At 38.0% G+C, this 13582-nt stretch overlaps 3 protein-coding genes across 8 annotated transcripts in view; 1 reads left to right on the forward strand and 2 right to left on the reverse strand.

Moving 5' to 3' along the window:
• LOC106945809 (cAMP-specific 3',5'-cyclic phosphodiesterase 7B) overlaps nucleotides 1–2822 on the reverse strand; it is a 22373-nt gene extending 19551 nt beyond the window's left edge. The window contains exon 1 of one of the 2 annotated variants that reach the window (XM_015029755.1): nucleotides 2507–2822. In XM_015029755.1, coding sequence (XP_014885241.1) covers nucleotides 2507–2591 — 85 coding nt within the window. In that variant the 5' untranslated portion in view covers nucleotides 2592–2822. The remainder of the gene's footprint in view (nucleotides 1–2506) is intronic. The other variant, XM_015029757.1, reaches the window with a different exon arrangement.
• On the reverse strand, nucleotides 1195–11741 carry mtfr2 (mitochondrial fission regulator 2). 4 transcript variants are annotated; one of them, XR_001424639.1, is made up of 9 exons: nucleotides 11001–11180; nucleotides 9926–10099; nucleotides 9689–9793; nucleotides 9204–9328; nucleotides 7933–8147; nucleotides 7536–7851; nucleotides 6342–6525; nucleotides 6094–6257; nucleotides 1195–1205 (listed from the first exon to the last, which is right to left on the reverse strand). XR_001424639.1 is itself a non-coding variant. In XM_015029759.1 (8 exons), the coding sequence occupies exons 2-8, from the start codon at nucleotides 9995–9997 to the stop codon at nucleotides 6204–6206; spliced, it is 1071 nt and encodes a 356-aa protein (XP_014885245.1). In that variant the 5' UTR covers nucleotides 9998–10099; nucleotides 11664–11741; the 3' UTR covers nucleotides 5491–6203. The 4 variants fall into 4 exon arrangements, 3 of the variants coding, with proteins under 3 accessions (XP_014885245.1, XP_014885246.1, XP_014885244.1); XM_015029759.1 differs by lacking the exons at nucleotides 1195–1205; nucleotides 11001–11180 and adding an exon at nucleotides 11664–11741 and having other exon boundaries at nucleotides 5491–6257; XM_015029760.1 differs by lacking the exon at nucleotides 1195–1205 and having other exon boundaries at nucleotides 5696–6257; nucleotides 7933–8087; nucleotides 11001–11183.
• armc1l (armadillo repeat containing 1, like) lies at nucleotides 11234–13582 on the forward strand. 2 transcript variants are annotated; one of them, XM_015029762.1, is made up of 7 exons: nucleotides 11234–11317; nucleotides 11718–11896; nucleotides 12176–12267; nucleotides 12391–12574; nucleotides 12653–12769; nucleotides 12890–12964; nucleotides 13038–13582. In XM_015029762.1, the coding sequence occupies exons 2-7, from the start codon at nucleotides 11744–11746 to the stop codon at nucleotides 13230–13232; spliced, it is 816 nt and encodes a 271-aa protein (XP_014885248.1). In that variant the 5' UTR covers nucleotides 11234–11317; nucleotides 11718–11743; the 3' UTR covers nucleotides 13233–13582. The 2 variants fall into 2 exon arrangements, with proteins under 2 accessions (XP_014885248.1, XP_014885247.1); XM_015029761.1 differs by lacking the exon at nucleotides 11234–11317 and adding an exon at nucleotides 11381–11440.

Consider the following 13582-nt stretch of genomic DNA (forward strand, 5'->3'; position numbering starts at 1 on the left):
CTCTGGAGATACTGCAGAAAGCCACAGCTCAAGTGGGAGAACCTGCTGGATGGAAAATTATTATGGTAGTTGGGACTTCCACATAACTGGATGTTATGGGAAAGTGGTGAGAAAAAAACATTAACACTATAAACCAAAAAGCAATCCAATTTGTATTTTGACACAATCTTTATAGGAGACATGGCTAGTACGTGGCAAAATGTGTTCTGGTAAGATGACACTAAATTGGTAATTTTATATGCAAAGCACTATGTAAGGCTGCAAACATACACTGCGCACGACCCTGAGCGTAATATCCCCACCATGCAATGTGGTGGTGGCAGTAGCATGTAGTACTGGAAAGCTGCAGAGATGATGAGAAAATTGGTGGCGCTAAATACGGGGCAGTCATCTTCCAGAAACACAATCAATAGTTCAGCCAATTGAGGATCGGTGACTTGAAAACTGATGTTCAGAGATGCTCCCCATCTAAAACTGATTGAGCTACAGCTGCCTTGCAAAGCAAGATTTCAGTTTGTCGATGAGTGAAGCTAGTTGTCAACACTCTCTCGGGGGACCAGAACACAAATGCATGTCATAGTTTATGAACTTTTTATTGTAAAATGTTTGTACATACCATCAGAGACAGTCCCCCCCATCCCAACAGGACCTCAATAACACCCTTAATATTATAGTGTAATGTATTTGGCGGTGTGCTTCCCCTATTATAGGGGAAGCTATTGTGAGGACCAGTGAAAAATTTAAATTCATCATAGGTCATGTAAAATAATAGCTAGTAATGGCTCCCATAACTAAAACATTTTGTGCATGTGAATAGTAGATGAAGGTGAAAGAGGACTGAGTGCACTGAGCTGGTGTATTTTAGCCACATGAGGGCAGACATGCACACACACTAGTATTTTGACTGTAGGCTGATAAACTCACTGGGCCAGTGAACATCCAACAAATCATCCGTTATCCGCTAGTGTTCAGTCTCAGCCCTCCAGAGGAAGACCCATGTACCTTGAGCAGGAGGATCTACATGTGAGCTAGCACACACTGTTTACTGGCAGGCAGGAAGTGGGCGGATGGAGGAAACCCAGACGCAGTGACTGATCACTCATCCTCCCCACGTGGTTATGGCATGTTTACAGGACAGCAGCCTGGGGTTTTTTCCTCTCTATTCGGATGCAGTGTTATTCATATCAACCTACCATCAGAACTCTCTGCCTGCTCTTTTGTGTGCTTATGTTATACAGAGTCATTCAAACTAAAGCTATGTCCTCAAAAATGTTCATGAAACATATTCTCATGTAAAATATGAAGCGCTAACCCAATCGCTTTACCTTTGTAAGTTTAAATTATCCTACTAATATTGCATCTTTATACTTTTAGATTAATATAACGAGAATAGATTATTTCATAAGTGTACATTTTTGACATAACTCTGATTCCTTAAATGTCTCACAACTAAAGGCTAGCTGTTCAGGCATAGTAAAATCTGTTACTTCTGCACCTTTGGTCAGCCGGCTAATAAAAAAACAACTACAACTTTTACTTTTGACGCACTTAAAATTAAGACAAATTTGGTTGTTTGAAATATTAATCAGAGTTTTAAACTACAGTTTGCAAGCTACAAACTGCCTGGTGAGCTTTTCAAACAAAAGTACACAAATTTATGTTAGATCTTTGTGATTATAGTGGAATCATAACAGTTTCATGCAAGAATATCATGACAATCTGATAGACAGTTGTGAAATGAGTTTAATGAAAAATGATAGTGTTTAAAAGTCATCATGTGGAAATGCATGTCTTCTGGATAAAAGTAGGAAAAATTGGCAGCTAATATTTAACAATTAATAATTTATCAAGATTGTATTTATGAGGAAATTTGAAAGAATTTCTGAGAAAGAGGTAATTTTTCTTGAAATGCCATACATACCCTAAATTACAGAATCACATATACAATCTTTATATATATCCTTTCTTAAGCATAAAAATTTCTATTTAGACATTAGTTGATGTTTGTACCAAGAACTGTCACATAAGTAAACACAAAGAGCAAATCTGTCTTGTTTTATATAAAGTGCCTGCCCTCTGTTTGCATGTTTTCTGCAGCATCTACGCTGCAGGTAGACTGCTGTAAAGCTGTCAATACACTGACGTGACCCATTGCAATAATAATAAACAGGGCCTGCTTTACCTTGTTAGAAAATGAAGCAAATTAAATAAAAATATTAACTTGCCATATATAACCTTAGCAAAAAGGTCATAATGGATGTGAAGCATGCTGCTATAAAATACATAAGCTTATAAATACGATAATATCATAACGCTTTATAATATAAGGACAAGGATGTAACTTGCTGAGAGCATTATAGATTTAAGTTACCTCGTATCATTGTACAGACTTCACAGGTCATTAAAGTCTAACAGTTATTGTCTATGGGTCTCAGCAGTACCTTCACAATAACACAACACAGTTACTTGTTTCCAGGCACAGCTGTAAATTGGCAGTTTCACATACCTCGACCATTAAACAGGACATTTAACCGTCCCGACTGCTTGCAGAGAACAAGTGAAGGCGACGGAATCTGGCGGCGTGTTTTCATGTCAGGAGAAACGCAGGAGAGCTCCGCATTCAGCAGGAGGAGAGCTGACGGAGCCCTAGCTGACACCTGTTTATTATAAAGCCAGCTGTTTCATGCTCCTCTCGTTAGTGACCTTGTTCACCCTGTGTGGGAGCAACAGGAGGCTGTTTAAAGAAAACCCTAGCGGTGTTTTCTCCCGCAGCGCCTGTCCGCGTGCTCTACGTGTGTATTTGATCATGAGCTGAACCGCAGAGAGCGGAGAGGGGAGGGGCTGGTTGTAGCACCAGGGGGGCGGGACTTAAGATGGAGTGGACCAATCAGAGATCGGCAATGTCACAGCTTTCATTAAGATTGGTTGGTTAGAAATGTAGGTAAACAACATGGTTTGTATTGTGATTACTACACTGATAAGATTTACTGAAGGTTTATTACCTTAATTAATTACAATTGAAAAGTAAAAGAAGCAAAACCAAACAATTAAAAGAATAGTAAAAAAAAAGAGAAAAAAATTAGCCATCACGAAAAAACAAAGATTGAAGACAAGTTAAAAATGATCTGATAAATGAATGTTTTACCTTTAAGGTGAAGAATTGTAAAGGTTTCAGGAAGTTGATTTTAGAGCTGTGAAAGAGAAATTAAATGATGCCTCAGTATACAGATCTCTGGTGCCCAAAGTGGTCTTCATGGTTCATTTTTGACATATGAACCGTAACCATAAACTTTTTATTCAAAACCAAGATGCCCTACCGCCTTATACCAATGATTACCAAACGTCTCATTTTAAACCATCTACTTCCTGATGTTTTTCAGTACACTAATAAGAGCATTTTGGATGAGCAGCAGCTGTCTGATTGACTTAATGTCATTTAGGACAAAGTCCATGACGATGCCTGTCTTACTTGTTCTTTTGCATGCGCTTTAGCCTTGCTGAGTCTAGTTATATAAAACTGCAATAAGTTCACCAAGACCAACCCAAATTGCTAAAACTTTAAAAAAAAAATTCTGAAACTTAATTTTTCCACACACAAAAAAAGAAAAAGATAGATCTTTAATTTTAAAAAAAAATGTTTCTGAGCTTTTAATCATCCTTGACCTCCCAACTAACTGGATAAATAGATGGAATTATAGATGGGTTAGGTGTAATAAAGAGCAATAACACAAAAAATAAGTATTGAATATGCTTATTAATAAGTTTGAGATTACAGTTTAGACAAATTAGTACAGGAAGGTTAGTTCTTCCATGGTTTCTATGTGATTGTCTTTGTGGACAAATTACTGATGCTCAGATTTTAATCTGCATTTGGAGCAAAGGTCAACATCTCAGGCTGTTTGTGCCTCGAGGATTGGAAGTACTAAAATAGAGGACAGACACACTTCTCTGAGGTTTTTAAAAGTCTCCATAATAAATCTTTCACAATTTTCAGTGAATACTCAGACTGTTAATAAAGATCTTATTGTTTAGAAATCTATTCTCTGAGGCACAACAACATCACATGGATATCACTAACTAAACCATATCCAGAAGCAAGTGTACACCCAGTTTTGAACAGTTGGGTCTTTCTTTAAGGTGTGAATTATGAAACTGATTATATCAAGGCTTTATGAACTATTTTATCTGAAGCAAGTTTTGAATGTTTTTTGTCTGTTTAAATATTTATGCACTTTACTTTCTATGCCATGTGGCATAGGTAAATGACAGACAATTCCCTGCACAGTTTAGGACCTTCTATGAAGGTCACTGAGGAGTGACCTCCACAGTCACTCCTCAGTGACCAGAGGAGTGACTGTGGAGGTCACTCCTCTAGTCACTGTGGAGTAACCTCCACAGTGACCAGAGGAGGTTACTGTGGTCAGACAGTGTTACGACCTTGACAGACAATGCCTGGTCTGCAACAGTGTTTGCAACACATACCGTGCTTTGTAACATTGTGTGCATGAGGTAATAATTGGAATTCCCTTCACATGCCTTCAAAGCTATGAGATGTTACTCTCTTCACTTACAGAATGTCTGCCTTCTCATGGTCCTAAGGGTCTGGTCCGAACTGGGGAAAAGATCTTTTCAGTAGGTGGCCTTCTTCTGCCTGGAACCAGTTGCTGAATCTCTCAGGTGTCCAGGAGCTGGTGTCTCTGAACACTTAGAAATGTATAAATCACCTGGAAATAATGTTCCAGATGCTTTTGAAATGCATACTCACTTTTATTGTATGAATTAATGTTTGAAAATAGTGTCTAAAACTACACATGTTGCTGTGTTTTCAAGGATCCTCGTGCAAAGATATTTTTAACCTCAGTCTTTCCTGATTAATCAAATCTGAAAGGAAATCAGGATGGTACTTAAGAAAATAACACAAACAGAAATACAGTTTTCTAAAGCCCGACAGCATTGTGGTCATCAGTGTTAACTGTGTTACGTAACTTGTCCCCAAACACATGCCTATTGAACATTCTTTGGACAAACAGGTTGTAAAATAATTAAGAGGACATTTGTAGATAATGGCAACATGTTGTATGCATTACGATCTGTAAAACAAAATTGTTGAGTTGATTGGTGCTCATTGGATGATAATGTGGCCAAATACAGTGGGTTGGATAGGGCGGACAGAGGGATGATGTTTGTGCATTTAGTGCTGCCACCTAGTGGAAATGAAGAGTGTTCCTTTCTTTTCGTTTTTTTAATGTTTTTTAAACCAAAACGCCCTTAGTCTAATCAGTTTTGTTTTATTTTTTCCTGAGCACTTTTTAGTTACGTGTAACCTTTAACATTAATAAATAGCATGTTGTGTCTGCCTGGGCATGACTGGGGTTTGCTTCTCTCTCCAAAAAGTAGAGGCCAACCTTGAGCAAAAGCAGTTTGTGAAACCCTTACCGTCTCCATTTATATATTGAAAACTCTTCAAATAAAAAGCAAAAGATTCAAAGTGGAAGTATTTTTTAATTTTTAATGGCCCTGAGAAGTTTCAGAAATGTCTTTGCAGAATGATCGCATGATGGGAGGCATTAAAAGAAGAGCCTCTTTTACATATGCTAAGCAGAAAAGAAAATTGCCTCTTGTGCTATGTTGTAAGATTTTGTCTTTTCCGAAAGGGATGACACACGACAGAGTAAAAATAATGATATTGTACATGATGCGTTTGCAGAAAAAAAGAAGGCTTTTATTAAAGACAATAGATCAGAGTTTCTCTGGAACAACCTGCTGCTATGTACAAAATTTACAGATTTTAACTGTATTTAGGGAAAAACAAGCAACGGGAAACATTTGGCGTAAAACAGTGCAAATGTACTTAAACAAAAACAACTTTAAAAATTGCATAGAACAGACTTCTGAATATTAATCTCCACGATTTTCCTCAAATATTTCTGCAAATATGAAGGTAGGTAGACAAAAGTCTGCCTGCTTCAGTATTTGATCACATTATTATTATTATTATTATTTACAAACAATAAAATATCTATGTACAAAAATAGAAGCATTATCTGAACCTCTGTTTATAGTAACAGTTTTGAAAAGGTTCTCAATCCCAACACATAACAAAAAAGAAAAGTTAAAAAGACGTACTCAGTAGTTTCTGCAGAAATCTGTTAAGAGGCTTGTTCATCCTTAATGAACATCCTCACAAGTGACGTGGCATGAGTTTAACTAGTTAATAAATGGCGACGACCCTGGCTGCGTCTGGCGTGATGGGAAACCTGCAACAGAAGAACGGGGTTAGTATTTCTGAGGCAGACGCGGGTGGGGAGAAGGGAATTTGGGTTGTAACTGTGGAAACGTACGGGAGGCGCATCTGGGCTGCCGAACGGAGAGAGTTCCAGTGAATTCTCTTTGTCTGAGGAAGTGTTGTGACGGTGCTGAGCAAACTTTGTCTTTAGTGCCCGAGCAATCAGAGCGGCGGGGTCATTCAGCAAAGCAGTATCGCACTTACTGCTTCTCCTCCTGACTGGAGTGCCTCCTGGTGATCTGTAGAGAAAACGGGCTCTAATGTTTAACACAGAGCAAGTTTTTTGCGGCAGTTAAACAAGGAGTGTGGTGCACGCAAATACTTCAGATTGGAACTTTCAAATTCAAGAACTGCTTTTCTCAAGGTCCTTTTAAAATACCTTTGGTGGAACATCAACTCAACTTTTCTCTGCTATCTAAAGAAGGTGTTGTGGAAATAATGCAATTTATTCTATTTTTATAATTATTTTTTTTTACTTGGTTCTTGCAAGTTCTGATCGGCTAAACACGCCCCCATAACGACTCCTGCCCCTCGCTGCTGCGTGAGACAGCTTCTGATACTCGGCAAAAAGAGAGACAGAATCAACCAAGAAAACTTCTTTGAAAAGGCCAGAAGATTTCTGGTGACGTATCAAAGATGGTTCTGAACCTCTGTTCTACTTCCCTCTTAAGGTTTACTCACAGATTAAACGATATTCAAAATGAGTTCATGAATCCCTTTCTTTAGTTTATTTGAAACTTTCAGAAAGATTAGATCTTCAATAAATTGATTTATTATTTTGCAGATTCATTCTCTTAGTTTAAAATTCCCCAATTCAATTAAGTGTGTAGAGCAGAATTAGCTTATCTGTTTTTTGCCACCTATTTTTTTTATTAGATTTTTCACTAATCTAATTAGTGATTAGATCTTTGTATAGTGAAAATGAAATTTAATTCCTTAAATCAATTACTATTGTTTTTTCCCCCCCATCAAAATCTAATTTTAACTGCAACTATTTTTTATTCACAAGTCAACAGATCTTAATCCTGAAAATTTTACACAAAAATTGCCTTTATTCTTTTCAGACACTGCCAAATTGAAAGGTCAAAAATTCATCCATCACTCTGCTTCTGAAATACGACACCAAATTATATACTGTAATAAAGTTTTACCTAGCTCAATCATGCCACAAGAAAAACCTAGAAAACAAAAAGTTATTAAATTGCAATAAACATCAAAAGCTCTCCTTGAGAACTGACCAAACTCTTACCTCTGAACTGAGCGCAGTTTGACTTGATTTAAGTCCCTCAGAACGTCCAGCATCGAAGGAATCAGTTTGTTTTCCATGTTTTTGCTGAGCCCTGAGTGCTGGGCCTGAAGCTGACCCTTATTAGAGTTGTTGTTCCTGCGCTCTTTGATCAGATCCATCACAGATGATTTCTCGCTGAAGGAGCTTTGGCATGGCAGCGGCAGCGGGGGAGGTGGTGGAGGAGGGGGAGGAGCATGACGAGGTGTGGAGGTGAGAGCCGGGAGTGGAGCAGGGGACATCAGAGGTGAAAATGGAGCATTCTGGGTCTCAGTCAGAGCTGAAGAGTAAGGAATGGTTCATTAAGATCATTGTTTGTTTTTTTTAGAGTGTTTGGATTGCAGAAAAATCTCAAATGTACCTGAGGATGGAGCTGCAGTAACAATCATGGCGATCTGAGCCCGAAGCTTGAGCAGCTCACTCTCCAGCTGGGTGATCTTCTGCAGGGCTTCAGGATTAACCCTCTGTCGCACACATCCTCCTCCTCCTCTTCTCTCAGCTTGATTCTGAGGCAGCCTGGGAAATCTCATCAAGTCTTGACTAAAAATGCCATCTTTATTTGGAGGTAAATGGTTCCTTGAAAATCACACACAATAAAAGTAATAGTGTATTACTTTCCTTTTTATCCTGGCATTAAAATATGTTTTAATGTGTACATGTGTACAAACATGTGGCCACTCTTCATTATGCTTTAGTTATAATGGATAACTATTAAACTTAAAAAGCTTAAAGTTAGTCTTTCCTTCGTGAAATATTTAACAAACCTTGTTTTAAGACTATAGCAGATAACTGAAACATAATTTGAAACTTTCTGATAACTTCCTCTACCTTTATAAATGACACAAATCCTGAATAATTCATCTGTAAAACAAATCTCTCACATGAGAATTCAAAAGAGAAATGCAAAAGCTGATACAACCTTGCTGCACAAGTCTGCACACCCTCTTTTTTTTTTTTTTTGACTGACATTTTGAAGTGTGCAGTAAAATCTAGGAATGCATTATATCTCTGCATCTATGTCACTTTCTACTGATGTTAGTCATGTTTTAGGTCGTTGTATTGATCCGATAAGGAAAAGTGGATCAACATTAAGGGCTGATGTTTATTTACATTTTGTTGCTTTGCACTCCTTGTTTATGACAAGGAGTGCAGTGCAAGCTATGCAGTGCAGGATTATGGGGGTGTTTAAAGCAGACAAGCAACATAGGCAAACTGGTCGCTTTTGAAAGTCTGGGAAAATATACATATAATATCAGTTAACGGCCATAACTGCAATATTGATATTGGACATCAACCCAAATTTAAAATCCTAACCCTAACCCTTGCAAAAATCCTAGCAAAAAAACTAGCCCTAAAATTTATAATTATATACCTATTATCATAAATAATTCAAAAGATTAATGAAATCTTTTAAAGTTAGATTTATAACCAACTGCAGACATAGAAATGACTAAGCTTTGCAGCTCATAAAATTACATATTATTGTTTTTTTTTTTTTTTTTTACAGGCTATTACTAAATAAGTTTCTAGTTTAACTTGTGTTTTCCTAATATATAAAAAAGAAAAACAAAACAATTATAGATTTTTAAAAAAGTATTTTGATCTACTGATGCATCGTCATTCATTGTGTACCTGGTTCTGGCAAAGCTCTCCCCCTCATAGTCAAACACCCACATGACATCTGCAAATGTCGGTATGGCGGGTGCATTAGCTTCTACTTCAATGTATCCATGGTGTTTATAAGTAACCAGGGGGATCTGAGATAAATAAAAAAAGTCACATAGTTAAGATCCTGATAGGAAATAATTATTATATGTTTTTATCCAACTCTAAATATTTTAAGTGTGATTTTTGTGTCAGTAAATGTCAGAAAATGGTAGGAATCTACATAACTTGACTTTGTAAGGTTACAGAAAGCATTTCTTGTGGCCAAAAAGGATTCTTATTTAATTAAAACAGAAACCCATTAATGTGCAATAAGAAATACATGAGCAAATACCTTAGCTCTACAGCGCTGTGTGTGAAAAGTAATTACTGGATCAATTAAGGAAAGCTACTATGAAAAACAAAGATTGTGTAACTATCTCGGGATAAACACAACTTTATGTTCCAATTACCTGAAAATGGACACGTGGAGCGGGCTTCAGTGGGAGATTCGTGCCGATCATTCGTACAATGCTGCGATACTGACCGCACAGCTGAGAGTCCCACACAGGAACAAGCTGCAGTCAGGATGAAAGATAAGTAAGAAACAAACTTAACAGAAGTTAAATGTGACGCAGCGGTGAGGAGAGAGATAACAAATATTACAGTTATTGAGCTGCAAAACAGGGCTGCAGCGTCAGCAGGCTTACCATTTCTGGAGGCACACCAAAATAGTCCAGGACCATGCGCAGCACATCCAGAATATCCTCTACTAAAGACATGGCAAGGACTTTTTCCTGCAGCAGCTGATGACCGGAAAGCTTCTGTTTCTGCTGACGGATTAAGCGTGGGGCCACCACAAAGAGAAGTCACATACCTTACACCTGAAATGACCACATAACACACTCAACTAAGATTTGATGACATAAAATTCCAGAACCCCAAGACAGACATTTTAATGTAGAATAAGCTCACTTTTTTTTTTTTTTTACAAAATAGATCAATCCAAATCATTCATGCAACAAATTCAGTCAGTGCATGGTCTATTTAAAAGGTTAAAAACTTGTATATCATATATTAGCACACACAAAGGGGCATGAAAAAACCAATCCAACACAAAATGTCCATAAAATCCTTTGGAGAGGTTAAAAAAAACCAACAATAATAATGTGAATGGGCAACTGCATAAATTCAGAAAGAATGTAAAGATTCAACCTTTTTATGCTGATTGATATGTGTGTATGTATTATGCACGAAGGACAGGACTCTCTTCGATGTTCTAATGTTCTCTGTTTTAAGATGAGGAAATCTTAAAACAGAGATTTCCTGTTTTAAGAGGAAATCTTAAAACAGAACTACACGAGAGACAACAAAGCAGATTTAAATTAAAACTGAACAGAAGGCAAATATTTCACCTGCAGCGCTGGTAATGCAAACCCTTTTAAACTGGTGCCATTTTAATCCAAAACATGGTCACAACCAACCTCATTTATTGTTAATGCACAATTTTCACCTGAATGCATCAGAAACTGATGTTCAGGAAGTCTTTCAGATCTTTAATCGTCTTCTTTTAAATTAGTTCAGCTGCAAATCCTGATATTTTCAGGTATCGGAACTAGAAGATAACTTTAAGGGATAAGAAGTGCTCAGTCCCGCATGCTTTGAGGGACTGAGAACTGCAGTCCCGCAATCCATGGGGGAAAGCTGCAGAGGTCATCAAAAGTAAGTACCTGAGAACGCCGCAGCGAAGATGAGGTTTCAAAAGCATAAAACATAAGAACTTACCGTCAACTCTTCTTATAGTCCGAGAAGCCACATGTTAATAGCCAGGCATCTCCTCAATCCTTTACCCGAAATTGAAATTAAGCCAGTCTAGAAAAGGCAATTTGTTTCCTCACGCGTCTAAGTAGCACATCCGTAAAGTCAAATAATGCCGCAGTAACAAAACTCTTCCTGATTGGCTGCAGATTCAGGAGTGGGACGAATATCCAATAGGAGAGGGCGACTTACAAACGCTTGCCACCGTGTGACAACCAATAGTACGTCGCGAAAGGAAACCCACCAAATTTGTATTTTTCTGCACGAGCTACTTCTTCTCTTTGGTAAGGAAACGTATTTAAGCTCCATTTAATAATGTCTAATAATCATCTGTTTCAATAAAGGGTACTTTTATTGAATATAATTAGCGAAGATTCATGGTTTAAAGTTTGTATAATCAATGGAATGTATTTTAAGTGGCATAATTTCTTAACGGTGTCATAAGATAGTAGTTAACGTCGTTAGCTTGCCATAATGGAACACAGAGGATCGGATCGTTTATGTATATTTTACAGATAACCCTTTTCCCAAAAATAAATGTTAAACTTTACTATCTGATTATATTTATCTCTTGTCTCTTTTAAAACAAGCCGCATTCTTGAGGTCTAAGCGCTTCAAGATAACTCTTACCATTTGGTCTTTGACGTCAAAAATGGCCGGATTATCATTGAATGTCTCTTCCAGATTCAGGTTTGGCCAGATTTTCAGACATGATGGATGCACTGTCTGTGGTGTGTCAGCTGCGGGACCTGGCGTCTGAACCACAGAACCGAGCTGTGATTGTCCAGGACCAAGGTTGTCTTCCGGGACTGGTTCTCTTCCTCGACCACAAGAATCCAGAAGTGCTGTTTGCAACCCTGCAGGTACAGAAATGTTGCAAAAGTGCCGATTCCCCTTAATTTTTTTTTTTTTACATAATCAAGGTGTGTATTTCATTCGATTTTTTTTTTGTGAATTGTAAAGTAGAAGTAATTTTTCTCAAAATAAGTGCTTATATATTCTGTCCTCCTGAGATCTGATCCACAAGAATTTATATTTGTTTTGACCAGTCAGTCATATTGAACAACCCAGTCTATTTTGTCTGAGAAATAAAAAAATGTACAATGCATAATCTTTTATTGTTTTTATTTATTTGTACTCAGACTCTTCGTTATCTGGCTGAATTGCCTCTCAATGTACCCATTATGAAGAATGAGCTGGGTATGATGGCGAGCTTGGAAACTCTTATCAGAAGGTAAGACAATTTGACAATATTAATATATTTTCATCAAGGTGATACATTTATTCTGGAAAATATGGCATGACCCATTGTAGATTAGCAATACAGTATATGTAAGTGAGGTTTTTCCCCACACAGAGAGGGCCTGTCTCTTGATATCACAGCTCTGGCTAAAGAGGTTTATGGCATTCTGAGAGCACCTGCTAATCCAGCACCACGCACACCAGAGAGGGAGAAGAGAAGAAAGCCCCAGTTCTTCATCAATTCCACCAACAAGAAGGCCAAGTCTGTCACATTACACATCCAGGGGTTGGACAGCACTGTAAGTTTACCAACTTATTTTTACAATCTGATTTATGCTTCATCTCGTTTACTCGTGCATTTTCTTGCTGCGTTCAAGCAACAAAGAGGCTTATGTGAAGAGGCTCTTCTGAAAGTCAAAGGGGTGATCAGCTTCACGTTTCAAATGGCCTCAAAGAGGTGTACAGTCCGCATCCGTTCAGACCTCCCCACCGAGGTAAAGCGAAGGCATTCAACATTATCTTGTTGTAGTTTATGCCTCATAAAGTCTGTCAAATCCAACCAGGAAAAAAAAAAAAGTGGTGCATTTTGTCTGAACTTGTGCATTTTCTGTCAGAGTCTGGCCACAGCCATCGCTTCCACCAAGGTGCTGTCGGCTCAGCAAGTGGTGAAAAACGATGCCGGAGAGGAGGTGAGCGACATTCAGATAGAATTTCTGCTTATCCCGACTGAGCGTTTAAAATATCTCACATCTCTGCCTTCAGGTTTATGTCCCTCTGAACTCTTGTGGCGCTCAGGTGCCACAAAACGCAGACATCCCAGACTACCTCCCAGAGGAAGAGGAGAGCCCAGAGAGGGATGTTGACAAAGCAATTTCCCGCACTGCAGCTAAAGAAGATTCCAATGGGAGCTGGCTGAATGCTGCTGCTAGTTTCCTCACCAAAACCTTCTACTGGTGAAGCTCAGATTTTTGTCCTAAAAGTGTCCAGATAGACTCCCTCCTCTCACTGCTGAAACGGAGTCCTCATACGAGGGTTTTTGTTGAGTCTTTCATTCAACAAGCAACTACAAAGTCATTGCTATGTACATGTACAGATTTTCTGTCTAAAAATCTTTCAAGCTAAATGAAAGTCTATACTTGTGTATGTCTCTTTTTTTTTATGTTCCATTTATGTGGACTTTTCAATTTCTGTTTTTGCCTTTTCTAGGCATTGTTTACCTCCCAACATGTCCTTCATGTTAATCTTACTGTCCTGCTGTTTGTAACTACTTGAACTGGTTTATGCTGAAATAAATGTACAAAAATAAA

The sequence above is a fragment of the Poecilia latipinna genome, unplaced genomic scaffold (genome assembly GCF_001443285.1).
Source record: "Poecilia latipinna isolate Pla-1442-1.1 unplaced genomic scaffold, P_latipinna-1.0 Scaffold161, whole genome shotgun sequence".
Lineage (NCBI taxonomy): Eukaryota > Metazoa > Chordata > Actinopteri > Cyprinodontiformes > Poeciliidae > Poecilia > Poecilia latipinna.